Source organism: Elephas maximus, chromosome 13 (genome assembly GCF_024166365.1).
Source record: "Elephas maximus indicus isolate mEleMax1 chromosome 13, mEleMax1 primary haplotype, whole genome shotgun sequence".
Taxonomy (NCBI): Eukaryota; Metazoa; Chordata; class Mammalia; order Proboscidea; family Elephantidae; genus Elephas; species Elephas maximus.
The window spans coordinates 75,285,473-75,312,991 of NC_064831.1; the positions used below are offsets into that span (position 1 = coordinate 75,285,473).

General features: G+C 52.2%; 2 protein-coding genes across 12 annotated transcripts; one reads left to right on the top strand and one right to left on the bottom strand.

The window, feature by feature from the left end:
* Positions 1-21,337, top strand: MAN2A2 (mannosidase alpha class 2A member 2). 6 transcript variants are annotated; one of them, XM_049905609.1, is made up of 23 exons: positions 1-164; positions 1,807-1,975; positions 2,529-2,786; positions 2,857-3,001; positions 3,121-3,292; positions 4,294-4,421; positions 4,663-4,836; positions 5,995-6,181; positions 9,312-9,489; positions 9,784-9,986; positions 10,367-10,549; positions 10,746-10,860; positions 11,084-11,151; positions 11,254-11,419; positions 11,894-12,130; positions 12,404-12,526; positions 13,328-13,442; positions 13,764-13,897; positions 14,100-14,241; positions 15,888-16,021; positions 18,218-18,412; positions 18,569-18,679; positions 19,312-21,337. In XM_049905609.1, exons 2-23 carry the CDS (start codon positions 1,844-1,846, stop codon positions 19,462-19,464), a joined length of 3,453 nt encoding a protein of 1,150 aa, XP_049761566.1. In that variant the 5' UTR covers positions 1-164; positions 1,807-1,843; the 3' UTR covers positions 19,465-21,337. The 6 variants fall into 6 exon arrangements, with proteins under 6 accessions (XP_049761566.1, XP_049761567.1, XP_049761568.1 ...); XM_049905610.1 differs by having other exon boundaries at positions 1,826-1,975; XM_049905611.1 differs by having other exon boundaries at positions 21-102; positions 1,826-1,975.
* Positions 13,851-27,049, bottom strand: HDDC3 (HD domain containing 3). 6 transcript variants are annotated; one of them, XM_049905637.1, is made up of 4 exons: positions 26,887-27,048; positions 26,540-26,595; positions 26,190-26,430; positions 13,851-13,988 (listed from the first exon to the last, which is right to left on the bottom strand). In XM_049905637.1, exons 1-4 carry the CDS (start codon positions 26,996-26,998, stop codon positions 13,972-13,974), a joined length of 426 nt encoding a protein of 141 aa, XP_049761594.1. In that variant the 5' UTR covers positions 26,999-27,048; the 3' UTR covers positions 13,851-13,971. The 6 variants fall into 6 exon arrangements, with proteins under 6 accessions (XP_049761594.1, XP_049761591.1, XP_049761592.1 ...); XM_049905634.1 differs by lacking the exon at positions 13,851-13,988 and adding an exon at positions 22,124-23,447 and having other exon boundaries at positions 26,887-27,049; XM_049905635.1 differs by lacking the exon at positions 13,851-13,988 and adding an exon at positions 22,126-22,741.
* Positions 27,050-27,519: the final 470 nt, after the last annotated feature.

The window sequence follows — 27,519 nt, forward strand, 5'->3', positions numbered from 1 at the left end:
GGCGGGGCGCAGCGGAGCGCGCTGCTGCGGAGCCGGGGCGACGGGTGGGCTGGCGCCCGCCTCGGCCTGCATCGCTGCCTGCGCGCAGGCGGCCGCCCCCGGGTATGTGAGGGCGGCGGAGCGGCCAACGGGGCCCGGAGCGGCGCGGAGGCCGGCCGCACACGGTAACGCGCCAGGCTGGCGCGGGGAGGGCTCCGGCGGGCGCGGCCGGGCCGGGGCGGCAGGAGCGCGAGCGGCGCCGCGGGGTCGGAGGCTCCGGGGTTCCGGGCCTCCGGGCCGGGCAGCTGTCGTTGCGGTCCGAGGGGCTGGCAGAGTGGGGGAGGGCCGCGGCCCAGGGGAGCCAGAGGAAGCCGGGTGGGCGGCAGGTGCCCGCTCTCGTGTGCTCAACCCTCTTTGGCCTGGACCCAGCCTCCAAGGGCTAAAAATACTGCCCGGAGGCTTCTAAGCGGAATCAGATCGCGCTAAGTAGGGCACAAGGCAGAGGCGACAGAGCTCCTCGGCCCCAGGGCCCACAGAGCAGACTCCGAAGCGGCGGCGTCGCCTACGCTCGGCCCAGCAGCTAGCGTCCTCCCCTGAGCAGGCAAGTGGGGGCCGTGGGCCATGCGGTCCTCTGAAGTTGCCCATAACCAAGCAGCTGTGCCCAGCCATTCATTGTCCAGGGGACCTTAAGCTTCAGTGCTGGCTGCCACGGACCTTCCCAGGGGTCCCCTAAGTGCTCTCTAAGCCTCGGCAAGTTACCAAGCGCAAGAATCAGAACTAACTGGGAGAAGACAGGACTTGCCTTATGTTAGAAACAAACATCTTTCTTGTTTTTATTCAGTCTGTATCCTTAATGAGGGAGGAGCTGTTTCTGATGAGTGTCTGTCGAGAGGGCAGGTAGGAAGGCTTACCTGCCAGTCTCTTACCCTTTCTGCTACACAAAGTAGATACCAGCTTGTTTCTCTAGAACTGGAAGCACATGGCCAAAGAGAATGGACACACTTTCTTTGGCTGGCCTCTGCTATTCTTGTAGACAAACAAGCTCAACTGGGAAGCTGGTTATATCAGGAGATGGTGTGGTGAACTCCTGGAGTCAGAGAGTGGGAAGTTTGTTATCCGAAAAATTTTTATTTATTTTTTATTGTGCTTTAAGTGAAAGTTTACAATTAAAGTCAGTTTCTCATACAAAATCTTATACACACATTGTTATGTGACAGCACACTCCTCCTCTCCACCGTGTATCTCCCGTGTCCATTCAGCCAGCTCCTGTCCCCCTCTGCCTTCTCATCTCACCTCCAGACAGGAGCTGCCCACATAGTCTCATGTGTCCACTTGAGCTAAGAAGCACACTCCTCACCAATACCATTTCATGTTTTATAGTCCAGTCTAATCTTTGTCTGAAGAGTTGGCTTCGGGAATGGTTTTAGGTTTGGGCTAACAGAGAGTCTGGGGGGCCATGACTTCTGGGGTCCTTCCAGTCTCAGACCATTAAGTCTGGTCTCTCCTAGAATATGAGGTCTGCATCCTTCCCCCGTTTTTCTAAAGAATTTTTTTTTAATGGCATCAGCCTGAGAGAGGAAGGGAGAGCACCATCTCCACTCTATGGCAGAACTGCTACCAGGACCAGGCAGGACCAGCCCCAGATGTGCTACAATGGCTGATTTTTGGTCAAGAGAATAAAATCAAGTTCATAGCCAGTGTTGGGATTTGGGGCTGAGAAGCTTGCTGTCTTTGGAGTTAGGCAACTAGGTGTTCCTGGGGAACGGCTCTTAGGATGTCATTGGGGCATTTGGTGAAAGATGGAGATTTTGTGTGCTCCTGCCACAGGTGGTGTTCATTCCGCCAGGTGTGTGTGGAGGCCAGAATGAAGCTGAAAAAGCAGGTGACAGTGTGTGGGGCTGCGATCTTCTGCGTGGCGGTCTTCTCACTCTACCTCATGCTGGATCGAGTGCAGCACGATCCCACCCGGCACCAGAACGGTGGCAACTTCCCCCGGGTGAGTCACGCCTGGTTGCTGACCTCTTCAAATTTAAGTCACCTGGACTCAGGGTATCCCACGAGCAGGAGGGTCACATCAGCCCAGGACAGGAGCATTCCTTCCCAATAGGCAGGTTTTCTAGAAACCCAAGTGAAAAATAGCAATGACAGAAAGAAGGGAAATGGCAGTATGTATCACTACTCTGTCCTGAATTCTTGGCAGGCGTTGTTAATTGATTGCAGCATTCTTTCCCACTGAGCCCCAGTGCAATCCTTCTCAGCATAGTACTCCAGACAGCCGACACCGATGGTTCAGAATAGGCACGTGAGAGGAGATCTCTGCCATCCCTTAGCTAGAGGCTAATGGTAACTCCCAACCCGTGTGGATGGTGGTCCTCAGTACTGATTTACACATCTTCCTTATCTGACCAGACCCATCAGTCCTTGTAGGCTCCTGGTCCTGCCTTCTTTCGAGAAGGGAAGGATTGTAGTCGGGCCTCAGGTGGTGCACCCTGAGCAGAGATCCCGTCTGGCCTAAGGGGCTGTGGGTGATTGCTCTGGTTTTTTGGCAGAGCCAAATTTCTGTGCTGCAGAACCGCATCGAGCAGCTGGAACAGCTGTTGGAAGAGAACCATGAGATCATCAGCCACATCAAGGACTCCGTACTGGAGCTGACGGCCAACGCAGAGGGCCCGCCGGCCCTGCTGCCCTACTACACGGCCAACGGCTCCTGGGTGGTGCCACCAGAGCCCCGGCCCAGCTTCTTCTCCATCTCCCCTCAGGACTGCCAGTTTGCCTTGGGGGGCCAGGGGCAGAAGCCAGACCTCCAGGTAAGAGTCACAGTGGCAGGGACCCATGGTAGCCACGGATGGGGCCCTGAGCTCCTCTCCTGCCTGGCAGGTGCTGACTGTATCAGAGGAGTTGCCATTTGACAACGTGGATGGTGGCGTGTGGAAGCAAGGCTTCGACATCTCCTACAGCCCCCACGACTGGGATGCTGAAGACCTGCAGGTCTTTGTGGTGCCCCACTCTCATAATGACCCAGGTGAGGGCCCACAGGCCCCTGGGGGCTGGGGTGCATAGCAGGCTTTCTGACAGCTAGGGTGTGGGAGGGACAGTTGAAGAAGCTGGTGGAGTCCTCAGGGGACTGTGTCGGCCCTCCAGGCTGGATCAAGACCTTTGACAAGTATTACACAGAGCAGACCCAGCACATCCTCAACAGCATGGTGGCCAAGCTGCAAGAGGACCCTCGGCGGCGCTTCCTCTGGGCAGAGGTCTCCTTCTTTGCCAAGTGGTGGGACAACATCAATGCCCAAAAGAGAGCAGCAGTCCGAAGGCCAGTGCCAGTCGGGGAGTCATAGGAGGGCTGTTTAGGAGCTAAAAGAATGGAGGAAGGTCATCTGGGCCCCACATCTGGCTGTGTAGGTCTCGCCTTAAGCTGTGGGTGCCAAGGTGGCAGGGCGAGGCAAGGGGAACTGTGGTGGGGTGATGGTAGACAGGATGGGAATGAGAAGGCAAGGACTGGTTTGAGAGTCGCTAGCATTAGGAGAGAGGGTAGTGGTGGTTCAGTGGTAGAATTTTTGCCTTCCATGTAGGAGACCTGGGTTCAATTCCCAGCCAGTGCACCTCATGAGCAGCTACCACCCATCTGTCAGTGGAGGCTTGCGTGTTGCTGTGATGCTGAACAGGTTTCAGTAGAGCTTCCAGACTAAGACTAGGAAGGATGGCCTGGGGATTTACTTCTGAAAATCAGCCAGTGAAAACTGTATAGATCATAATAGCCTGATCCTGTTGTGCATGGCATTACCATAAGTTGGGGGCTGACTTGACGGCACCTAACAACAACAACATTGGTATAGAGAGTCCCTGGGTGGTACAAACAGCACACTCAGCTGCCAGCTGAAAGGATGGAGGTTTGAGTCTGCTCAGGTGCCTCGGGAGAGAGGCCTCGTAATCTACTTCTGAAAAATCAGCCATTGAAAACCCTACGGAGCACAGTTCTATTCTGACACACATGGAGTTCCCATTAGTCAATTGACTCAACAACAACTGGTGGTTTAGTAGGAGAGATCCAAGTCTGTATGAGCATAAGTGAAGAGAGAGCTTGGGGCCTTGGCACTGGAAGCGTGGATAGAGGTTCAGAGATAAACAGGACCTAGGGCAACATGGAGGGTGGCTGGAGGGAAAGGGGGGGCCTGTGTGTGTTCTCTTGGTCCTGGGTTTGGTGCATTGGCTTCCCAAGGCTGCACACAGCCCCACCATCTTCTGGTTGGTAGTTCTAGAGCAGGCCTGGGAAAGAGTCTCCACCCCATGCTGAGCGTGAGTCCCTAACTATAGGCTGGTGGGAAACGGGCAGCTGGAGATTGCAACAGGAGGCTGGGTCATGCCTGATGAAGCCAACTCCCACTACTTTGCATTGATTGACCAGCTCATCGAGGGCCACCAGTGGCTGGAAAAAAACCTCGGTAAGTCCAGACTTAGGGAAAGAAGCCTGTGCCCGTAGATGGGGTCCAGAGGACGTCAGAGTGCTATAAGGCACAGGGACGTCGGGGTGGTTCCTTTCTAGGCGAATTCCACTGGTGTGGGCCTGGTGAGATGGCATTTGACCACTGCTTGTCAAGGCAGGAACTGAGGTCCCAGCATCTGGGAGGCCGAGAGGCCAGGCCTAACGTGTTCAGGGCCTTTGACTTCCGTGCCCTTGCCCAGGTGCAACCCCACGCTCTGGCTGGGCAGTGGACCCCTTTGGACACAGCTCCACCATGCCTTACCTGCTGCGTCGTGCCAACCTGACTAGCATGCTGATTCAGAGGGTACACTATGCCATCAAGAAGCACTTTGCTGCCACCCACAGCCTGGAGTTCATGTGGAGGCAGACATGGGGTAAGGCCAGGTGGGGTGGAGGGGCCACCAGGACATATTTCTCCCTGGGAAGAGCAGGGGTATCAGAATTATGGCCCTGTTGCTCTTCAGACCAAAGGTCTCTGGGTGGCACAGATGGTTTATGCTCAACTCTTAGTCTAAAGGTTGGTGGTTCAAACCCACCTAGCGGCACTGTGGAAGAAAGGCCTGGTGATCTGTTTCCATAAAGATTCCCATTGCTGTTGAGTCGATTCTGACTCAGTGACCCTATAGGACAGGGTAGAACTGCCTCATAGGGTTTCCTAGGCCGTAATCTTTATGGAAGTAGACTGCCCAGTCTCTCTCCCTCAGCAGCAGTTAAGCTAACTGCAGGGTTGGCGGTTTGAACCCACCAGCCACTTTGGAGAAAGATGTGGCAGTCTGTTTTTATAAAGATGATAGCCTCAGAAACCCCATAGGGCAGTTCTTCTCTGTCCTTCAGCGTTGTTGTGAGTCAGAATTGATCACATCAGCAGGTCAGCCGTAACGATTACAGCCGTGAAAACCGGATGGAACAGTTCTACTCTGTCACACCTGGGGTCCACACGAGTTGTAATCACCTCAGCAGCAGCAGGCTCTCCGGACCGGACCACAAGCACCGGACAGGCTGCCAGGAGCGGTCACTCCCTCACATTGGGCAGGGTCCCGTTGACCTACAGGGCCTGATGTCTGTCCCTGGGGGCCTGAGCCAGGAGCGGTCACTCCCTCACGTTGGGCAGGGTCCCGCTGACCTACAGGGCCTGATGTCTGTCCCTGGGGGCCTGAGCCAGGAGCGGTCACTCCCTCACGTTAGGCAGGGTCCCGTTGACCTACAGGGCCTGATGTCTGTTCCTGGGGGCCTGAGCCAGGAGCGGTCACTCCTTCACTTTGGGCAGGGTCCCATTGACCTACAGGGCCTGATGTCTGTTCCTGGGGGCCTGAGCCTACCGTGGGTCACCTCCCTGGAGGATCCACAGGGCTCTGGGCCCTCCCTGTGTCCTGACCCCTGACTTGCATGTCTTCCGTATCCTTAAGCCCAGTTGGAGCCTCACCTTTGTCAGGGCTGCCTTTAACCAGCTCAGACCCTCACCTTTTGGTGTCCCTGTGCCCAGCTCCAGAGGCTTTCTGCTGGTGGCTGACGACATGGTGTGTCTTCTACAGACTCAGACTCCAGCACAGACATCTTCTGCCACATGATGCCCTTCTACAGCTATGACGTCCCCCACACCTGTGGCCCAGATCCCAAGATCTGCTGCCAGTTTGATTTCAAACGCTTGCCTGGAGGCCGCATCAATTGCCCTTGGAAGGTGCCACCCCGGGCTATCACGGAGGCCAACGTGGCTGAGAGGTATTTGCTTCCAGCTCTGGGCTGCATGTGGGTTGCTGTCTACAGCCCACAGAGGAGTCAGGAGACCTGGCTTCTGGGCTGGGCTCTCTCAGTAGGGGGCTGCCTGCCTCAGCCTGGCCATGGCTGAGCTTCCATAAAATGGGGGAGTTGGGCTTGGGCGATGGGTTTGGGCCCATGGCAGTCATAGTGGTGGCCCCATACTTCGTCTCCTTGGAAAGTTGGGAGGGCTCTGAGGAATCACCTTCCCTGGAATGTTTTGATTTTCCTCAGATGAGTATGCTTACAAGTGTCCTAGCAAACTGTTAGAGTCAGTTGACTGACTCAGAGGTGAATGAGTCTCAAATTAAGTACATTGCCTGCAGACTGCCCTAAGTTAGCCTGGGCATTCTGACTTGGCCCTAATCCAGCCAGGAGCCTCAGGGGTCAGTTGACTGGGAATCCCATTCTCCCAGAGATCTTCAGATTCACCTGAATCCCACAAAACAGCTTCAGCTTCCAAGGAAAGGCCCGTTCTCTTTGAGAGGACCTTTAGGGACCCGTTATAGATTTCACAGAAACCCTGGTGGTGTAGTGATTAAGTGCTACGGCTGCTAACCAAAAGGTCGGCAGTTCGAATCCATGAGGTGCTCCTTGGAAACTATGGGGCAGTTTTACTCTGTCCTGTAGGGTCGCTGTGAGTTGGAATGGACTTGATGGCAATGGGTTTTTTGTACTAGATTTCGCTTTTGTTAAAGTCAGCCCCCCTGGAGAAATGCTGATGAAGAATGATTGAGACAGAGGTTCAGCCAGAACCAACTGGCCTTAAGAATATAACAACTGAACTGGTTTTCATGTTGCAATGCTTGGATTTCCACAATGTCCAGGAGGTGAAATATGTGACCAAAGGAGAAAGAAAGGGGCCTTTTGTTTCCAGAATCCAGAAACCTGAATGCTGCTTCCAGACAAGAATCTAGAGCTATTCAAGCCTGGATTTTCTTAAAGCAGCAACTGGGATCTAAAGTTGCCAACCTAGTTTTACAGAGAGCAAGCCCTGAGAGAGAACTGCATTTTCTCCTTCGAACAGATTACTAGACTGATCACTTAGGGAACGGTAGTATTTGAAGCATCCTCTCTTGATATCCTTGAGAACAAAATAGGAAAGCACAAGTTAGGCCAGTACGGTTCAGTAGATTGGTGGCTCGTTGGACTGGGACACCCATCACATGCCAATTAATAGGTTGGTCTAAAAAGAGGAAGGGAATTCTAATGATTTGTTAGAGGGCTTTATTTTCCCATTTGTTTTACCAACATTTTGAGTGAAATACAGAAAATAACAAATGCTTATGTAGTTCTTAAGAGTCTTTGAAAGTAGCCCTGTTGGCACAGTGGTTAAGAGCTTGGCTGTTAACTGAGAGAGAGGGTGTTCGAACTTACCAGCCACTCCATGGGAGAAAGATGTGGCAGTCTGCTTCCATAAAGATTTACAGTCTTAGAAACTCTGTGGGGCAGTTCTCAGTTCTATGGGGTCACTATGAGTCAGAATCGACTACAGCAATGGGTAGGAATCTCTGGGTGGTTAATGTGCTCAGCTGCTAACTGAAAATTTGGAGGCTCGAGTCTCCCTAGAGGTGCCTTGGAAGAAAGACCTGGCAATCCATTTCCAAATCAGCCATTGAAAACCCTACGGAGCACAGTTCTACTCTGACACACATGGAGTTACTGCGAGTCGGGATCGTCTCAACAGCAATTGTGTTTTTTTTTTTTTTTTTAATATGTAGTTGGGGCCCTGGTGGTACAGTGATTAAGAGCTTGGCTGCTAACCAAGAGGTCAGCAGTCCGAATCCACCAGCCACTCCTTGGAAACCCTATGGGGCAGTCCTGCTCTGTTCTATAGGGTCACTATGAGTTGGAATCAACTCGACAGCACTGGGTTTGGTTTCAGTTTGGTTTACTGTGTGCCAGGCAGTATTCTAAGTGCTTTACAAATATCAGCTCATTCAATCTATTTTACTCCTCTTAACATTATGAGAGAGCCCTGGTGGCACAGTGGTTAAGAGCTTGGCTGCTAACCAAAAGGTCAGCAGTTTGAATCCACGAGACACTACCTGTGGGGCACTTCTTCTCTGTCTTACAAGCTATATGGTTTCTATGAGTCGGAGTTGATTGAACAGCTGTGGGTTTGGTTCGGTGATGTTATGAGGGTATCTGGCTACTGATGTTATCCTCATTTTACAGAAAGTGAGGCACAGAGAGGTTAAATAACTTGCTCGAAGTTGCTCAGCCAGTAATTGCAGAGCCGGCATTGGCGTGGTCTGGCCTCAGAGTCCAGGCGCTTCACTCCCTGCCTGTGCTGCATCATGCACTGGTGGGCACGATGAGGCTGGAGCGTCAGAGTCCAGACCCCAAAAGATCTCAACAGGCTAGGATGTGGGTCACATCCAACCAGATAAGATTTATGTGATACGAATGGGGCTTAGCTTCAGAAAGCAGAGTGTGAAAGTTCAGGATGAGGAGAAAAGGCCTCTTTCAGCCACATATACAGAGAACACCATAAATGACATTAAGTACAGTGAGGGGTGGTGTGGTGGCTGCCAAACACGCCCGTGGGAACACACTGCTCTGAGGGAAGTTCCGGGCCAGACTGAGGGGGTGGTTTGTCCTTCCTTTGCTGATTGCCACCCCAGGCTCCTGTACTTAGCGCTGGGCCCTTCACTCTGAGGGATGCTGGCACACTGGTGCTGTCAGGGAGCTGGAGGTGAGCAGATTCCAGACAATGCTGTGTGGGGACCATGTAGATGGGGGAGCTGGGATTGTAGAGCCTGAAGAGAAAGCAAGGAATGTGAGCACGTCTTTGATCTGAAGGATGATCATGGGAAGAGGATTGATTTGTTCTGTGTAGTGTCAGAGGGCAGAACTAGGGTCAGGGAATTAAAGCCATAAATTCCAGCCTCACAAAGGGAGACCTCTTGGATTGTCAGAACCGTCTGGAGAACGCTGGGTCCCTTTGGCGCTGGCCTCTCAGGAGTATTCACATGCAGGCGGAAGTGCTTCTTGATGGGGATGTTTCAGGGGACCAGCTCAGGGATGGCCCTGCAGGGGGACACTCTGATGCTGAGGCCTCATGGTGGGCCCTGTCCTTTCCTGCCCACAGGGCAGCCCTGCTTCTGGACCAGTACCGGAAGAAGTCCCGGCTGTTCCGAAGCAATGTCGTCCTGGTGCCACTCGGTGATGACTTCCGATATGACAAGCCCCAGGAGTGGGATGCCCAGTTCTTCAACTACCAGCGGCTCTTTGACTTCCTCAACAGCAAAGCCGACTTCCATGTGCAGGTGCTCAGCCAGGGAGGGGCCTCAGCAGTGCCGCAGCCCCTCCTTCCTGTGAGGATCTGTGCTCCCCATCACTGGCTCCAAAGCAGGCGCTCATTCCATCTGTAGCAGGGTTTTCCTTGTCTGTCAGAATTCTCTCCCTGGCTCCCAGCTTCTCTGTGAAGCCCAGAGGGAGTGACATGTAGTGACTCCTCTGCTTAGTCACAGCCCCCGCCCTCACCCCATGCTGCAGCACTGTGGCCACAACTCCCAGGAGGCTCCGGAACTGAGAGGAGTGGGTTTTTGGGGTCCCTACAGGCCCAGTTTGGCACCCTCTCTGACTATTTCGACGCTCTGTACAAGAGGACAGGGGTGGAGCCAGGGGCTCGGCCTCCCGGGTTTCCTGTGCTGAGCGGGGATTTCTTCTCCTACGCGGACCGGGAGGATCATTACTGGACAGGTTACTACACTTCTCGGCCTTTCTACAAGAGCTTGGATCGAGTCCTGGAAGCCCACCTGCGGTGAGACCCCTCTTTCCCAGGCTGGAGCTAGTGGGAGGAGCATTTGGGGTTTGGGGAGGGGCTGGATCCAGCAGGGACTAGAAGGGTATAGAGAACAAAACCCAAACCCACTGCTGTCGAGTCGATTTCAACTCATAGCGACCCTATAGGACAGAGTAGAACTGCCGCACAGGGTTTCCAAGGAGCGCCTGGCAGATTCGAACTGCCAGCCTCTTGGTTAGCAGCCATAGCACTTAACCACTACACCACCAGGGTTTCCGTAGAGAATAAGGCAGGTAGAAAAGTGGTGGGGAAGAAGGGGATCAAGCTATTGCTTGGAGAGCAAGGGTGGGGCCCTGGGGACCTGTGCCAGCCGGTGGGTAACTCCTCTCTCTGGGCAGGGGGGCAGAGATTCTGTACAGTCTGGCTGTGGCCCATGCCCGCCACTCCGGAAGGGTTAGCCAGTACCCGCTGTCCAACTTCATCCTTCTAACGGAAGCTCGGCGCACGCTGGGCCTCTTCCAGCACCACGATGCCATCACTGGCACCGCCAAGGAAGCAGTCGTGGTGGACTACGGGGTCAGGTGGGACCCTTTCTCTTCCCTATCAGCCCCACAACCCCTGCGCACCTTCCCAGGAAAGGATGGATGTGGTCGTCAGTAGGCGGGCCAGCTGGCAGGCTGAGGGCTTGTCCTGCTGGCAGGGTGGACAGCCTCACTGGAGCAGTGTTTTGGAGACCCTGCGTCACTCATCTTCTTCACTGCCCTCCGCCACCCACAGGCTTCTGCGATCCCTGGTCAGTCTGAAGCAGGTCATCATCAATGCAGCTCATTATCTGGTGCTGGGAGACAAGGAGACCTATCACTTTGACCCTGAGGCGCCCTTCCTCCAGATGGTGAGCCCTGCCCCAGAGGTGTGTGTGCGGGGTAGGTGGTGGTCCTGAGAGTTGTCATGTGAGGGTGGCACTCCCCTGTTTCTTCCCTGCCCTGGGGGAGAGTTCTGAGTCCAGTGCAGCTGGTGATCCGCAGCCAGGACAGGCTGAGGGAGCGGGCACACAGGGAGGAGGCAGGACTCGGGGTCAGGCCGAACCCCAGCATGGATCTTCCCTTCACACCCAGGATGATACCCGCCTCAATCACGATGCCCTGCCAGAGCGCACCGTCCTCCAGCTGGATTCCTCACCCAGGTGGGCCATACCAGGCCTTGTGCTGAGAGACAGACCCACCCCAGGCTTTTAGCACCTCCCCCTAGCCCATGCCCAGTGGGCCAGCCTACCTTATGTTGGCAGGTATGTGGTGCTATTCAACGCCCTAGAACAGGAGCGGCTCAGCGTGGTGTCCCTGCTGGTCAGCTCACCCTGGGTGCGTGTGCTCTCAGAGGAGGGCCAGCCCCTGGCCGTGCAGATCAGTGCGCACTGGAGCTCTGCCACGGAAATGGTGCCCGACGTCTACCAGGTGAGGCGGGGCCTCCCTCTGCCCACCGACACCAGCTGCCCGCCCTCCTGCTGCGGCACTGCTTACTCCCCAGCTTGGGGGTGGGAATCTTGGGGAGAGGGTTGCCCAGAGGACAGTCACCCTTAGAAATGGAGTCTGTCTTTGGAAAGAAGATGACAGTTTCTGTGGTAACCATAATAGCAAAAATGACATTTGTGATGTCCTTGGCGTTCATTTACTTAACAGATACTTACTGGAAGCTCTAACATGCGGTTACTACTTCATAGTTTTTCAAATATCATTTGAGACTCGTAAGAGTCTGATGAGGAAGGGGCAAACGATGTCATTTCTACTGTCGGGGTGGGGACAGAGGCCCAGGAAGGGTAGGTGCTGGGCCTTTCAGTAAGCCAGCCTGCCTAGACTGCAATCCCAGGGCTGTGTCTAGAACTGTTGCCGCTGCGTGGCCCGTGCTTCCTCTCCCTCCTGTGCCAGCAGGTGTCTGTGCTCGTGCGCCTGCCGGCCCTGGGCCTCACCGTGCTGCAGCTGCAACAGGGCCTGGATGGGCACCGGAGCCTGCCCTCCTCTGTGCGCATCTACCTACACGGCCGACAGCTGTCCATCAGCAAACACGAAGCATTCCCTGTGCGCGTCATTGACTCTGGCACCACGGACTTTGCCCTCAGCAACCGCTACATGCAGGTCTGGTTCTCAGGCCTTACCGGGCTGCTCAAGGTAAAGGGCCAGGGGTGGTGGGGAAGGGCCCGGGCTGGAGGAGGGGCGTGTGTTGGGGGCACTGGCGGAGTGGGGCCTGGAGCAGTGCCAAGCTGTCTGCAGGGCCCGTGGCTGTGGTGCCACCTGACGGAAGGTGGACACAGGCATGGGCATCTCAGCAGCCAGCACGGGGAAGCTGGGCTCAGCCCCTTGGGGAACTTCATTCGTGCCTTCCTGGGGGCAGGCCTGATGTGCTGGCATGGGGCCAGGGGTCAGGGCTGTGTTTTTTGGCAGAGCATCCGAAGGGTGGATGAAGAGCAGGAGCAGCGGGTGGACATGGAGTTCTTCACCTATGGCACCCGCACGTCCAAAGACAAGAGCGGAGCCTACCTTTTCCTGCCTGATGGCGAGGCCAAGGTACCCTGAAGACACCTCGCAAAACCAGTGGGGCCTGGGCGGGCTCCCTTGCAGGGAAGGCATGCGGAGACAGATGAACTGAGGCAGTGAGGAAGGGCATGGGCCTACCAAGAGGAGGGTACCCAAGGCCCTGCCTTCCTCCAGGGTGGTCCCTGCCTTCCTCCAGGGTGGTCCCTGCCTTTGCTGCCTCTGGGAGGTAGAGTGGCTGGGGGACTGTCAATGGGGACTTAGGTCCAATTCTGTCTTAGTTTCTTAGTGCTGTTGTAACTGAAATACCACAAATGGGTGGCTTTAACAAACAAATTTATTTTCTCCTCTTCAGGCTAGAAGTCTGAATTCAGGGCACCAGCTCTAGGGGAAGGCTTTCTTGCTGTCTGCTCTGGCAGAAAGTCCTTGTCTCAGTTTCTCTAGTGTACTTCTCCAAGTTCCTTGGAGATCTTTTCCCCGTTTGTGCTTCCTTGCTTCTGTGCCCAATCTGCTTTTTTTAATATCTCAGAAGTGGTTAGGTTTAAGATAACACCCTGCACTGATAGGGCCTTATTAACAGAACAAAGAAAACCGTATTCCCAAATGGAATTACATCCACAGGTATAGGGGTTAGAATTTACAACACGTATTTTGGGGGGACACAGTTCAGTCCATAACACTGGGAAATTCTCACTGGGGGCTTGCGTCCAGCTCAGCCCAGGGGTGCCAAGCCAGAGCCTGCTGGGAACAAGTACTTCCCTTGCCCAAGCCTAGGCTGACACTTCCCAGCTTTTCTCTCTGTGCTGTGGTCTCAGCCACTGCCTCTTTCCCCAGCCCTATGTCCCCAAGGACCCCCCTGTGCTGCGTGTCACTGAAGGCCCTTTCTTCTCAGAGGTGGTTGCCTACTATGAGCACATTCACCAGGTGGTCCGGCTTTACAATCTGCCAGGTGAGCTGTGCGGGTGAGGGAGGGCCTCTGGGGAGAGGTGTGGGCTCCATGGCTTGCTGTGTTCTTCCTTCTGCCCCATGCTCTTCCTTCTGCCCCTTCTTCATTCAGACTGGTAGGTAAATTTCTTGTTCCCAACAAATATAACTTTCCAGATGAGGATGTTTAAATCTCTTGGAGAAAAGGTCACCAAAAATGCCCTGGGACTTGCCAGGGGAGTGGGGCCAGACTTCTCCTGGCTCAGTCTTGATTTTTGACGGCTGAGTCCCTTGGGCTGTGGCTGGTCCTACCTTTCTTCTGCTCTCCCCTTGTCCCTGTGCCCAGGGGTGGAGGGGCTGTCTCTAGATGTGTCATCCCTGGTGGATATCCGGGACTACGTCAACAAGGAGCTGGCTCTGCGCCTGCGCACGGACATTGACAGCCAGGGCACCTTCTTCACCGACCTCAATGGCTTTCAGGTGATTGCTTGGGCCAAGGGCCCTGGAGACCCCACGGAGCTGAATGTGGACTGATTTTTGCCTCCATCGTAGGCTTAGGGGGTGGTCTGTCCTGAGACAGAGGGAGGAATCGGAAGAGAGAGTGATCAAGGGCAACTTTAGATGGGGCCCCAGGGAGCAAAGGGTGCCCAGCTGCCCTGCTCTGCTAGTCTTGTCCCCACAGGTACAGCCACGGCGGTATCTGAAGAAGCTGCCTCTCCAGGCCAACTTCTACCCCATGCCCGTCATGGCCTACATCCAGGACACAAGGAACCGCCTCACTCTGCACACTGCACAAGCCCTGGGTGTCTCCAGCCTTGGTGATGGTGAGTAGGGAAAAGAAAAGAAAACCCCACCCACCCCCCAGACCTTCTGCCATGCAGGCCTCCCTCTCCTCCTTGCAGTCTGCATCGCCTCCATGCTTGGGCAGGGGCGAGCTATTAACAGCTTCTGTTGGTCACACGGGGGTGTAGGAGAAAGGCAGACAACTGCTGTCACCTGCACCCCTAGTGGAGACAGCTGGGGTCCCTAAGAAGCATCACATATCGAATAGTGATTCTCAGCTGAGGTGTGCAACCTTCTTCTCTTAGTCAGAGGTGTAAGTAGGGATCATCTGAAAAGTGAATTCAGTGTTATAATGAAATGTTTAGGAAAGGAGAAAAATACACTTTCTTTTCCTATTAACAGTCATTAAAAAAGAGTGACTTTCTTAAGAAATCAGAACAAAGTTATGAGGGGCACTGCCCACTGGGTAACTCTGGGCATGCCCCAGTGCCTCCCATATCCTCAGCATAAAATGAACATCTTGGGCTTGGTGACCCCGGAGGCCCTGGGGTCTCCCTGTCTGTGGGACTGAGCCTTTGTGAAGGGCTGAGCCAAGAGTGCCAGGGCCGGGCTCTGCCTGTAGGCTGGTGGGTGAGAGCTGTGAGGACCTGACTCCTGAAGGGGGATTATGGCTTCCCCATACCTTTCCCTAGGAGCAGCCAGTTGCAAAAGTTTCCTGTGGGTCCATCCACTTCATTGACTCCTAACTATAGGCCAGTATCCCCAGCTGATTCGTTCTCTTTGTCCCCTCTGGTTGTTTTATATACAAAGGACCCATTTTAGAGTTTTCAGATCTGTCTCAGTGATGTTGTTGGTTGTTAGTTGTTGTCCAGTCACTTCTGGCTCCAGGCAACCCCATGTGATAGCTCAGGAACTACAAAAGTCAGAATAAGGGCTGGGGAGATGAAAGAGAAAAGAGGGCCACCTGTGCAGGAGAAGCTGGTGTGGGCCCCCTCAAGGGATCCTTAAGAAAAACAGGTTCTGGGGAAAACCCTTATTCCAGCATATTGCAGTGAGCCCTTTCCCAGGTGATCGCCTGCCATCTCTTTCCCTCCCATGTACTCCCCCCTACCCAGCCCTGTAACCTCAGATGACACCTAATTTGAGCTCAGCCACCTGGCTATGCCTCCCCACAACTAAGGCCGTTGGCTCTGGTCTGGCCTGCTGGGGCTCTCTGACTGGCCCATGTGGAGCAAGAATAGGAGAACCTGGGTTTTATTCACAGCAAAATCAGCCCCAACCTGGAAAAGCCTGCCCAGATTGGGGGTTTTCGGCCACACCACGGGTGGCTGTTGATTCAAGTCTTGTTTGTGTGTTTGTTCTGATTTGTGTAGCTGGTCTCGGTGTGGCTCCCTGTTTGGTTGCCTCTGCCTGGCTGCACTCCAGAGTCACAGAGCAGGGCAGTAACCGCCAGGGTTAGCCTGCCCCCTTCTGGGGCTCTTGTTTCATCTGTAAAATTAGGGCGTGGGAGCAGCTCTTCCCTAAGCTCCCTCGCAAGCTTTGTGACTTCTTTCTCTCCTGAGGGACTCAGCTTCTTTTTCACCTCAGGGACTTGTCCCTCAGGGCCTGTGGTTGGGCTCTTCTTCCAAGGGTCAGTATCTGCCTGGGAATGGGGGGTGGGCCAGGGGCTCACAGTTACCTTCCCCAGGCCAGCTGGAGGTGATCTTGGACCGGCGGTTAATGCAGGATGACAACCGGGGCCTAGGCCAAGGGCTCAAGGACAACAAGAGAACCTGCAACCATTTCCGCCTCCTGTTAGAACGGCGAACTGTGGGCAGTGAGGTAAAATCGGGGCCTAACTCCTAGGAAGTCAGTTCAAGCCAGTCCCTGTGGGTGGTTCTGGGGGTTCCAGCCTAGGGCTTAAGGAACATAGGTAGACTTGGACCAAGGGTAGAGAGAGTAGAGCTGAATGAGGGCTCAGGGTGAGAAGTTGGCAGGGCTGTGGTGAGAGGCAGTCTGACGTTCTGCTAATCCACTTCATGCAGCCTGGCACCTCCCTCCCAGCGTCACCGTCACCCTGTCGCCTGTGTCCCTCCTGTTCATTTCCCCTTCCTGTGTGCTCCCCTCCTCGTCCCTCTCATCCCGGCATCTTCTAACTCTCCCTGCTATACCCTGCTCATCTCATGGCTTCCTTTGCCCCCACCAGCCTGGTTTTTTTCTCCAAACTGGCAGTCATGTTTAGGGGCTTGATCCCTGCCCCGGCAGCAGCAGTGACCGAGAGGTAAGGGGCAGTGGTGGGAGCACACAGCTAGTCTTAGCAAGCTGTAACCGCTGTGGGAGCTGGTGGGAGTTAGAGCCTGCCGTGTGCCATTTCCAGTATCTAGTGGTGCAATGGTCAGGTACTTGGCTGCTAACCAGAAGGCTGGCGTTCAAACCCACCAGCTGCTCTGCAGGAGAAAGATGTGGCAGTCTGCTGCCATATAGATTGCAGCCTTGGAAACCCAGTGGGGCAGTTCTACTCCATCTGTAGGGTCGCTATGAGTCGGAATCAAATCAACTCAGCAACGGGTTTGGTTTTTGGTATTTTTTGTGGCTTTGTCACTCTCTCATCAAATGAACACTGAGCACCTGCTGTGTTTGAAGAACTGAGAGGGACACAGAAATGGATAAGATACAGACTCCACTCCCTAGGAGTTTACTCGTGAGTGGGGTCGGGGATAAGATAGGTGTGTGAAAATACAAGGTAGAAAATGAGTATGTCCCAGTGGTACTGAGGAGAAGATTGTAGGCTGAGGGGACCTAGAACAGCATCTTAGAGGAGGTGTCACTCAAGCTGAGCTTTGATGAATGGGGCTAATGATTGAAATACATGAACCAAGGCCCAGGCGGGTGGCAGGAGGGACAATCTGACAGGGAGTAACAATGAGGTCATTCAGTTAGACTAGAACTGTGCTGTCTAATATGGTAGCCACTAGCCACATATACTGCTATTGAAATGAATTAAAACTAAATAAAATGAGAACTTTATCTCTTCATTTGTATTAGCCACATTTCAAGTGCTTGATGACCACAAGTGGCTAATGACGATCGTATCGTGCAGCTATGGAATATTTCCATCATTTCAGAAATCCTTTTGTCGGTGCTGGGCTGAAGCGTGGTGGGGGGAGGAGCCGAGGGCAGACTGTGGAGGGCCCAAGTACCAGCTAAGGAGTCTAGACTTAGCCTGGAGGCAGGGAGCTCTTCGCTTAAGGGCAGGGAATTGGGTGGGTGTGCAGAAAGGACACCGGAGGCAGGGGTAACAGTTTACAGGGCATTTAGACGGGACCTGGAGGTGGCTTGAACTCAGGCCATGGGACGGAGGCATCAGGGTGGGTGTGTGGGACACTGCAAGGGTGGAGTAGAAGAGGTTTAGCACTACCTGGCATGGAGAGGAAGGGAGAGGAATTGGGATCCAGGGCAGTCAGGAGGGTGGTGCTGGGATAGAAATCCAGGAGGAGGAAAAGCAGCCGCTCAGGAGGAAAGTTTGGCTCAGGCCTGCTGAGTGTGAAGCCCAGGTGAGCCATCAAGGGAGTAGTCCCTAGTGGGCAGAGCCATAGGGCCAGTGGGCTGTGGATATGGTGTCATGCCTGAGGCCAGAGTGTTGCAGAGCACATGTCCTCAACCAGAGGCCCGTACTTCACAGTGAAACATGCATCTTCCTTTTTTCCATCCTCCTTCCTGCACTGAGAATCTCGCTTTGTGATGGGAGTGACTCATGGGAGTGTGTTATTCATGTTAGTGATATGGAAGCCAAAAAAAAAAAAAAAAGGTGGAGAATAAATGGCCTAGAGAAATAGTCCTTGCTGAGTTGTGTAGGCTGGAAAGTGGCCACGGTTGAACAGTTGGCGCAACAGTGCCTGGAGCCAGGTACTAGGGCCCCTTCGACAGACACATCAGGAAAGCTCCTCCCAAAGGCCCTGACCTGTATGTGCTTTTATCTCCCCCCACCCCCCAACTTGGCTTCCCTCCCTCATCCACTTTTGGGGACCAATATTTCAGGTCCAAGATGGCCGTTCTACCAGCTACCCATCCCTTCTCAGCCACCTGACCTCCATGTACTTGAACACCCCAGCACTCGCCCTGCCTGTAGCCAAGAGGCAGATCCCAGGCCCTGGTTTGCGCTCATTTCGTCCTCTGGCTTCCCCACTGCCCTGTGACTTCCACCTGCTCAACCTGAGGACACTTCAGGCTGAGGTGAGTGTCCCACTCAGCCCTGTACCTCTGTGGCCATGGCCATATTCTTGCCTTGCCTCGCCTCACCCGAACCAGTTCCTGTCTCTGTCCTGCCTTCGGGGCAGAGATGCTGCGACTCCCTGAAGTCCCATCACTGCCTTTTGTCCCGTCCCCCAGGACGATGCCTTGCCTTCAGCAGAGACTGCACTTCTCTTACACCGCAAGGGTTTTGACTGCGGTCTTGAGGCCAAGAACTTGGGCTTCAACTGCACCACAAGCCAAGGCAAGGTGAGCAGGGCACAGGTGTGAATGAAAGGAGGGCAGGGAAATGGAGCTCCTGTGAATGGCAGAGCAGGAGCTTGGTGAGGCTGCACTGAGGTGGGGCCACCGGGTGGAGAGGAAACTGTCCTTGTAGGGCTTCCTGGGGAGAAAAAGGAAGCTGCTGATATGTTTTCAAAGCTACCCAAGCTTGGCAAGGGCAAGTTCCAGATAAGGCACATGGCCTGAGAACTTGTGTTTCATGAGTAGGGACCTTTATTAAGCAAAGTGGAAAATATCAGAAATAAAACACCAAATACCATCATGCTGTTGATTGCTAAGCTCTTAGAGGTTTTGTGATAAATGTGTACATGTGCTGGGTTCCCGTGATTCAGGAGTGAACCAAGACATGGTCCCTGTCTTCAGTGAGCTCATAGTTCAGTGTAACAAAGGTTCCTACCTTGGGATCCACAGACAGACTTTCAGGTATATTAAACCCCTGAGATAGTAGGCAAACTCTTGTGTGTATGTAGGCATGTTGCTCATGAGGAGGGCCAGTGCTTCTGCCAGATTCTTAAAGAGGTGACACCCGGGATAGATGAAGAGCTGGTTACCTAGTGTATCAGCACCCAGCTCAGCTGCACTTTCTCTCCTCTCCACAGGTGGCCCTTGGGAGCCTTTTCCATGGCCTGGATGTGGGTTTCCTGCAGCCAACCTCCTTGACCTTACTGTATCCTCTAGCCCCGCCCTCCAACAGCACCGACATCTACTTGGAGCCCATGGAAATTGCCACCTTTCGTCTCCGTTTAGGCTAGGGCTTCTTGTGGCCTGAAGAAAAGTTCACCCACAGGGACTGCCTTAACATGAGATCAGGTTGGACAAGCCACATTGAATACCCTGTCCTGATCTGCTTCTCAGAACTGTGACAGACTGGGCCCTGCCCTCATTTTGTTTATTGTTGCTTCTGTGTTTGGGGGCAACCTGCAAGCCCAGTGCTGTGTAGATAGGGCAGATGCTGGTGAGAACAAGGAAAGGCGGCCATTGGTCAGAGTGGGTGGTGCCATACTCAGCTTTGGGGTGTGAGTGGCTGGCCAGCTGGGCACAAGCCTCAAGCCACCATCCTCTTCCCAAAATGGGATGTAGAGGAAGCAGGGACAGGAGAGGTCAGGGGAGGCTAAGTGTGTAACAGCCCAGCACCAGGGTCACTGTAGGTGAGAGCTGGCTCTAAGGGGAGTGCTGTGGGTGTGTAGACTACTTGTCCTGGTGTGACAGGCAGCAGCAGTGTGACTCTGGAAGTTGGGGGTAGGGACCCAGAGTTAGCAGTTGGGGTGGAGGAGAAGGAATCCCATTTCTCCTAAGAGAAGGCCCAGCTGCTTTCCGTGAGGCTCCACTCAGTGCTCCCCAGCCTGCACGCCATGCCTGGGGGTGCAGTGCAGCAGGAAGGACTCTGTAAGGACTGGACACTATGTTGTGGCCAGAGGACACTTCAGGTACCAAAATCCCATCTCATACTGGGCACTTGGTCTGTGTGATTTGTATGGTGACAGCAGGTGTGGGGTGTCCTCTGCCCTACCTGACTCTTGCCTTGGTTCCCGTGCTCTGTACATCACTGTCTCCAAGAGCCCTTTCCTGTCATACGGGGTTTCGCTAGTAAACTTCCTTCCCTGGAAAGAAAGTGAAGCCTCTAAGACCCCATGTGCATGGGCACCTGGAGAAGGCTTTCAGCAGAGTCCCTATAGTCAGGCCTCGAAGCTTCACCTCCAGCCATCCTTCCCAGAAGCATTCAGTTCCTGGCACAGGGCCTAGGGCTCTGTAGAGTCAGTTAGGAGGCAGTATGGCTGCTTGCCAGCCTTTATTTCAGCTTCAATTAATAGAGAAAAATTTTTGATAGTCTCTATAGATGCTGAAAAGATACTTGGTAAAAATTAAAAACCATCCCTTGTTAAAACTCTTAGTAAGTTAAGACTAAAAAGAAACATCCTAATCTAAATAAAGGTCTCTGTCAGAAACCAACAGCGAATGGCATCCTAGAGGCAGACACCACAGACATGCCCAGTGAAGTCAGAAACCAACCAGGGCACTGCTCGCCCTGAGGGTGATGAGGGGTTACCATTGTCATTATTTGCAGATGATAGAAGTGCCTACCTATAAAATCTAAGCAAATCAGCTGAAGACTAATATAAGCATTGTGTAAGTCGACCCAAATGAAATGCATATCATGCTCTTGTAAAGATTTTGTTTCTCCCCAAATCAACCCATAAATTCAGTGTAATTCCAGTGAGAATGGATACTTTTTGGAATTTGAAAGGTTCTGAAGTTCATTTGGAAGAGGAAGTGTGTGAGAATACTAAGACAGTTCTGAAAGATGCTGGTGAGTTGGGGAGGTGGGATAAGATACTTCTTTGCCAGTTTTCCAGAAGGACTATGCAGCTAAAAAAGAAAAACCATGGGTTAAATCAGTATGGTACTGGAGTGGGCTCAGATAGACCACCTGATGGAACAAAACAGGATCCAGAAACAGACCCAGGTGTACAAGAATTTAGTTTATGATAAAAGTGGTAGTTCCAATGGGGCAAAAATGGATTATTTAATAAATAGTACTCTGAGACAACTGGCTGTCTATTAAAGTAATAGAGCTCTACCTCATAGCTTAGACAAAAATTCTAGGTGGAAAAAAATAAAACTACAAAATTACTGAAGAAAACATAGGCTATCTTTATACCTTTGGTGTGGGGAAGTCTTTTCTAAAAAGTAACAAGAAGCCTAAAAGACATAGGGGAAAAGATAAAACAGATTTTACCATCAAAAAAATATTGAAAGTTCCTGTATGATGGAAAACATCAAGGTTAAGACACAACAGATTTGGAGAAAACATCTGCAGCATATAAATCAGTGGTTACAATCGCTTCAGGGGAAAAGCTTGCTTTGGGGCCTTTAGAGGAAGTCCCTGGAGCCAGCTAGCTGCCTAAAGATTCAAGGGTGACACAGCTGAGTTCTTCCAGGCCATCCAGGCCTGTTGCGGGGCTCAGATTCTAGTTTCTCCACTTGTTGTATGACCTTAGGCATGATACTAAACCTGTAAAGTCTGCGTTCTCAACTGTGTCTAATATGAAGTGCTTAGCATAGTGCCTGGTACATATACCAAACAAAACCCATTGCTGCGAAGTCAATTCCAACTCGTAGTGACCGTATAGGACAGAGTAGAACTGCCCCATAGGGTTTCCAAGGCTGTAAATCTTTACGGAAACAGATTGCCACACCTTTTTCCCACAGAGTAGGAATTCATTCAAACCACTGACCTTTCATTTAGCAGCCAAGCACTTTAACCACTGTGCCACCAGGGCTCCTTTTTGGTACATATAAGATCTCAACAAATGTGAGCTCTAATCATATTAGTAAAGGATGCTAATCAATTACATCACATAAAACAAAAAACCAACCCATTGCTGTAGAGTCGATTCTGACTCATGGCAACCCAGTACAACTGCCCTATAGGGTTTCCAAGGAGCGCCTGGTGGATTCAAACTGCCAATCTTTTTGGTCAGCAGCTGAGCTCTAAACCGCTACACTACCAGGGCTACAATTACATCATGTTGTTTTTGTTCGGTGCCAACGCGTAGTGACCCTGTGCACAACAGAACAGCCCCATCCTGTGTCATCCTCATGACTGTTGTTATGCGTGAGTCTGTTGTCGTAGCCATCGTGTCAGTCCGTCTCTTTGAGGGTCTTCTTTTTCGCTGACCCTCTACTTTACCAAGGGTGATGTCCACCTTTATCATAGCAGGTGTTATCTGCCGGTATAACTTGGAATTAAACGATAGGGGAGAATCTCTGAGCCCCTAGGAAATTAGCAGAACAAAGGATATTATCTTTGGAGGTCTTAGATGTACAGTGAAATCATTCATCTGCCAGAAAGCACAGTGCTGTTTCATCCTGCATATGAGCCTTTGAGAACTACTTAAGGCAGCATTGCTCAATGTGTTCAAGATGGCGAGAATTGCTTGTTGAAACTACAGATCTCTGTCCTATCCCGAAGAGGACTGCTCCTTCAGCCTGGATGCTGGAGATATATGGACCACAGCTGCCCTGAGGCTGGCGTGTAACATGAGCAAGAAACAAAACCTTGTTTTACTACTTAGGGTGAAAAAAAAAAAAAAGATTCCGAGGCACAATCCATTGAACCAATTCCTGGGAGTAGGAGCCAAGGAATGTGCATTTTTAACAAGCTCCCCAGGTGATTGTTTTGCACACACAGTTTGGAAGTGGACCTACTATCTAAGACAAGTAGCAACCCTTACCGTCAAAACCTCAGTTCTAGGGCTATAATCAGAGCCAGGACATAATGCAGATGCAGATTCAACCACTGGAAATAGAATTCTGTCTCTCCCTGCAGCCTTTCATCCACTTAACTATCAAGTTTCTATGGAGAAGGAGAAGTTGTATGGCCAGTTGTTGTTAGGTGCCGTGGAGTCGGTTTCGACTCATAGTGACCCTACGCACAACAGAAAGAAACACTGCCCAGTCCTGTGCCACCCTTAAAATCATTGTTATGCTTGAGTGCACTGTTGCAGCCACAGTGTTAATCCACCTCATTGAGGGTCTTCTTTTTTTCTGCTGACCCTGTACATTGCCATGCGTGATGTCCTTCTCTAGGGACTGATCCTCCTTGACAACACGTCCAAAGTATGTAAGATGCAGTCTTCCCATCCTTGCTTCTAAGGAGCGTTCTCGTTGTACTTCTTCCAAGACAGATTGTTCGGCAAGTTGGAACCAGGATATGTGTAGGTTGTGAAGTGCCCTATTATCACAGATTTAGTAACGTATAGTTAATCTGATGGTGGTGGCTGTAGTTTGGTTATACAGTGAAACCTGGGAGAGCTGGAACTTGACAGGACTGCCTTGTTTTTCTGGGTCTCAGAAGTTTCCTGCCTTTGACAAGGTGCAGTCTTAACCACTTTTCTATCATTCTGTTACAGGAAAACGCTTGCATTTTCCTTCTCTGACAGGTTTCTGCCTTAAGCAGGTACCAGCTTTTGCAGGTTTTACTGTATAGGAGAGTGTCTTTGTAGGAAAAACACACTATTTAGAAGTGATAAAGCATCAGATCAGTAACTTAATCTCAAATGCTTCATGGGAAAAAGTCATTTGTACTGTTACCTCTAACTTTTCTGTAAGTTTATGATTGTTCAGAAAATTACTGAATTAAAAAATAATATCCTGGCTCAGGTCAAGAGCAGATTAACTAACGAAGTCTCAGACTCATAACCCAGATGCACAAGCCAAATCAGACCTGATCTTTATTTACAATGTCCAGTGCTTGGAGCTGACTTCAAGTCTGGTCACTCTTCTCTGATCAAAAAGGACCAACAGTGTGTAGAGAGGGAGTCAAGAGGCGTGGATTCTGGTCCTGGTTCTGCCACTCTTGATCTATTCGGCCATGTGCAAGTCTTCTCACTTTTCTGACCTTTGTATTTCTTCTCTGTAAAATGAGAATAATTCTACCCTGCCTATCTCACCAGGTTATTCAAGAGAAGAGATAACAGGTGAAAAGGTTTTGTAAAAACATCCAGCACCTTATGAAAATCTTTTTATCTTTACATTCTAAAGGCAGACGGGGCGGGGGAGTCAATGTTAATGTTCTGAAACTTTAAACTTAAAAACTATTCAAAAACTTAGGTAAATAAAAAGTGTAAGGATGAAAGTAAAGATTGCTGTAATCCGACATCTGCAAAACTAAAGAATTTTTTTTTTTCTCCAAAATGTACCACATCCTGGTCTGGCTGAAGAGAATTACACAAAGCTTCATTTATTCGTTTATCTGGGACCATGTTGAAACTCGTTTTTTATAGTCAACTTTTGTGTTGCTTTTCACCTTCACAAAGACCCTGTAGTGGGACCTCTTTTGGGCAAAAACTCATTGCAGCCCCAGAAAAAGTGGCCTTTGACCTAACAAATTCCTCGTCCCCCAGATGTTCTCTTTTCATGGCGCTTCAAGAAGCCTCCACAGCTCAACAGCGATCAAAAACCATCGCCCGGAGATTACTCCAGCCCGGCGCCAGGGGAACTCTACTGCTTCCGCCTCCAGCCGCTGTCCCAGGGACACTTCCAGGGACGCCCGGAAGCTCCTGTCGCTTAGCAACCGAAGGATTCCCACAGTCTAATAACGCTTTGGAATCGAGTCGACTGCAACGGGGTACTAAGGTCTTGAGTGGGCTGCGAACTGCCTGAAGTTTCCGTTCTGGTCTAGGGTATGGTACCCGCAGCCCCCTCCTGGTCCTTTCATATTGCTACTGAGTCCCTCCAGTGCCAGCAAGGTTTGCCAGTTAGCGAGAGGCACTCTTTTTTCAATACATTTGTGATCCCTTCCATTTCTTGAGCATCTATATGTCAAAACCAAAAAAAAAAAAAAACTAAACCCATTGCCATCGAGTCAATTCTGACTCAAAGCGACCCTGTAGGACAGGGCAGAACTTCCCCATAGGATTTACCAAGGAGCACCTGGTGGATTCAAACTGCTGACCTGTTGGTTAGCAGCCGTAGCTCTTAACCACTATACCACTAGGGTTTCTATATGTCAGACGCCACATAATCTAACCCAGATAATTACACAACCCATCTCACTGATAAGGAACCCAGGTTCGAAGGGGCCGAGGCCCTCAGCCTGAAGGACCTGTACAGAGGGCACACAACTGGACCCTCCCTTGCTGAAGCCCGCAGTCTTGGCCAGCATTCTACCTACTGCTCTCCCACTCAGGAGGCCCGAGAAGGAGCAGCAGCAATTCGAACCTTTACCTAAAATGCTTTATTTTCTATTACGACTTATAAGCCCAAGTCCCCAGGGGGCCAGAGATCCCACCATACATAATAGCAGACAGAGCCAGGGCCTGGTGAAAGGGAGTGAGAAATGGATGGGGTGCATTCAATTCCCATAATCCTGGCTCTGGGGGGAGACCTTCAGAGTGAGAAAAAGCAAGTGTTTTTAGTCTGTCTGATACCTGGACTAAACTAATCAGGTGCTCAGGTGGAAGTAAAACACTGGGGTATGAATCCTCCCTGGCCTGGGCAAGGCTGGAGTCTGTGCTACCCGAAGGCTCCAAGCACCGCTCAGAGTGTCAGCCCCCGGTCCTCAAACAGCTGCTTTAGAGCTTCTTCTAGTTGCCGGTTTGTTCCCTGAAGCCCCCTCACCACCTGCACTGCCCACTGGAAGTATTCTTGAACTCGATGTTCTGACCATCCTGTGTAAGAGTAGACAGAAACCTGCTCGTGTAATGTCAAAGACATAACCATGGCTTTTGCGCACCTTCTTGAGGGCTTGATGCAGGGCCGTGAGTTCCTGGTGGGATAATTTATTCTGAAAACTTTCCTTCGGCCCACCTATTGTATTTATAACCTTATGAAAAAAGATCAAAGAATGGTCTATAGGATTACTTCGGGGGATTAACAAGTTAAATCCAGGCTTTTTGGAGGGGATCTGACCAGGCTGTGCTTCCAGAAGGTGGTCATCCCTCCCCTTTCCCTGACAGCAGGTGAGGGACCATACCCTTTGGGGTGCAGCGATTCAGGTCCCTCAGATTGTACAGCTTGTCTGCCAGCTTCACCAGTTTAGCCCCGGGGCTGCTGTGGGGAGCCTGCTCCACCTGCAGCCGCTTTCTCTCCAGCTTGGGCAGAGTCTTGTCATCTGTCACCTCCTCCACCAGGCGCCGCACTTGTGCCCCAAAGTGCAGCTCCACTTCATCCAGGGTAGTGTCTGTGTCCTCCACCGTGTCATGGAGCAGGGCTGCCTGAAGACAGGGCTCCCACTCAATCCTGTGACACCAGCCAAGGGGCGCCCAGAGCTGAATGGGGCCCCTGAACCCCAACCCAGTCTCCTAGCAGAGTAGGGGGAGTTACCTGTAACACCACAATATCAGTGATTCCCGCCTCATGGGTCAGGATCCGAGCCACACCTGACGGGGAAAAGCAAGAAGTCAGATCGGAGGCAGCCGCAAGGAGGCGTGTTGCGGGTTTTGCAATCAACCAGGTGCGGCTCCTTACTAGGTGGGTGACAAATGAAAAAGGGAAGAATCACGCCTGCCGCACTGGATTGGTGTGAAGCTTAAACGCCATATCGCACGAACAGTGCCTGACACCAAGTTCGGTACAGAGCAGGTGCTCTATGAGGGGCACGTCCTCGTGTCCCCTTCCCTGTCCCTGATCCCCAGGCGCCGAGGCGGTTGCTCCCCAGCCTGCGTGCCTACCGATGGGGTGATTGATGTACGGCGTCTCTTCGGGGTCCTTCCGCCGCTGCTGTCGGTGCTTGCGAGCCGCGAAGTCGGCAGCCTCCATTAGCTGTGCCACTTCGGAGTCCATCGAACGGGTCGTGCGGGTGGCTGTGGCCGAGGCAGCTGGTGAGCCCAGCAGGAGCGTCCACAGCGCCCCCTGGTGCCGCGGAGGCCCGAGGGACTGCGGAATCCCTTACTCCAGCTAGCTGCAACCGGGCCTGACCTAGAGGGCTTCCTGCTCCAGGCCCTTCCCAAGGGATAACTTTGAGGCAGGCAGCCTCAGAGCCCAACCTTTCTGAGAGACACCTGCTCTGGCTTACCCTCCTACACCGAGGAGAATAAGCTGCACATTCTTCTAAAATTGTCCTTCACAAGATAACCACAGAATGGGCCACCACAGATGGCCTCAGCCGGCCTCTGGGTGGAGACTTAACCTCCTAATGGAAAGAAAACCAACCTCTTCCTCCATCCTGGGAGATCGAACCCTTGTCTAAAGAAAATGCATAGTCATCCCCAGACTCTGAGTGCCTACCTGAAGGTCAATCCCAAATATTACAATGAATTTGCATTTCCTTGCCTGCTCTCTGTAAAAGCCCAGCTCCCCTAAGC

Coding starts and splice junctions, on each gene's coding strand:
- HDDC3 (XM_049905632.1), bottom strand. CDS start 26,998: ATGGACTCCGAAGTGGCACAGCTAATGGAGGCTGCCGACTTCGCGGCT. Junction 26,431..26,539: donor CTGATATTGTGGTGTTACAG/GTAACTCCCCCT, acceptor CCCTGTCTTCAG/GCAGCCCTGCTCCATGACAC. Junction 24,129..26,189: donor GAATCGCTGCACCCCAAAGG/GTATGGTCCCTC, acceptor CTCATTTTACAG/AGAAGAAATACAAAGGTCAG.
- MAN2A2 (XM_049905607.1), top strand. CDS start 1,754: ATGTCATTGGGGCATTTGGTGAAAGATGGAGATTTTGTGTGCTCCTGC. Junction 12,527..13,327: donor TGCCTGATGGCGAGGCCAAG/GTACCCTGAAGA, acceptor CTCTTTCCCCAG/CCCTATGTCCCCAAGGACCC. Junction 14,242..15,887: donor TGTCTCCAGCCTTGGTGATG/GTGAGTAGGGAA, acceptor TACCTTCCCCAG/GCCAGCTGGAGGTGATCTTG.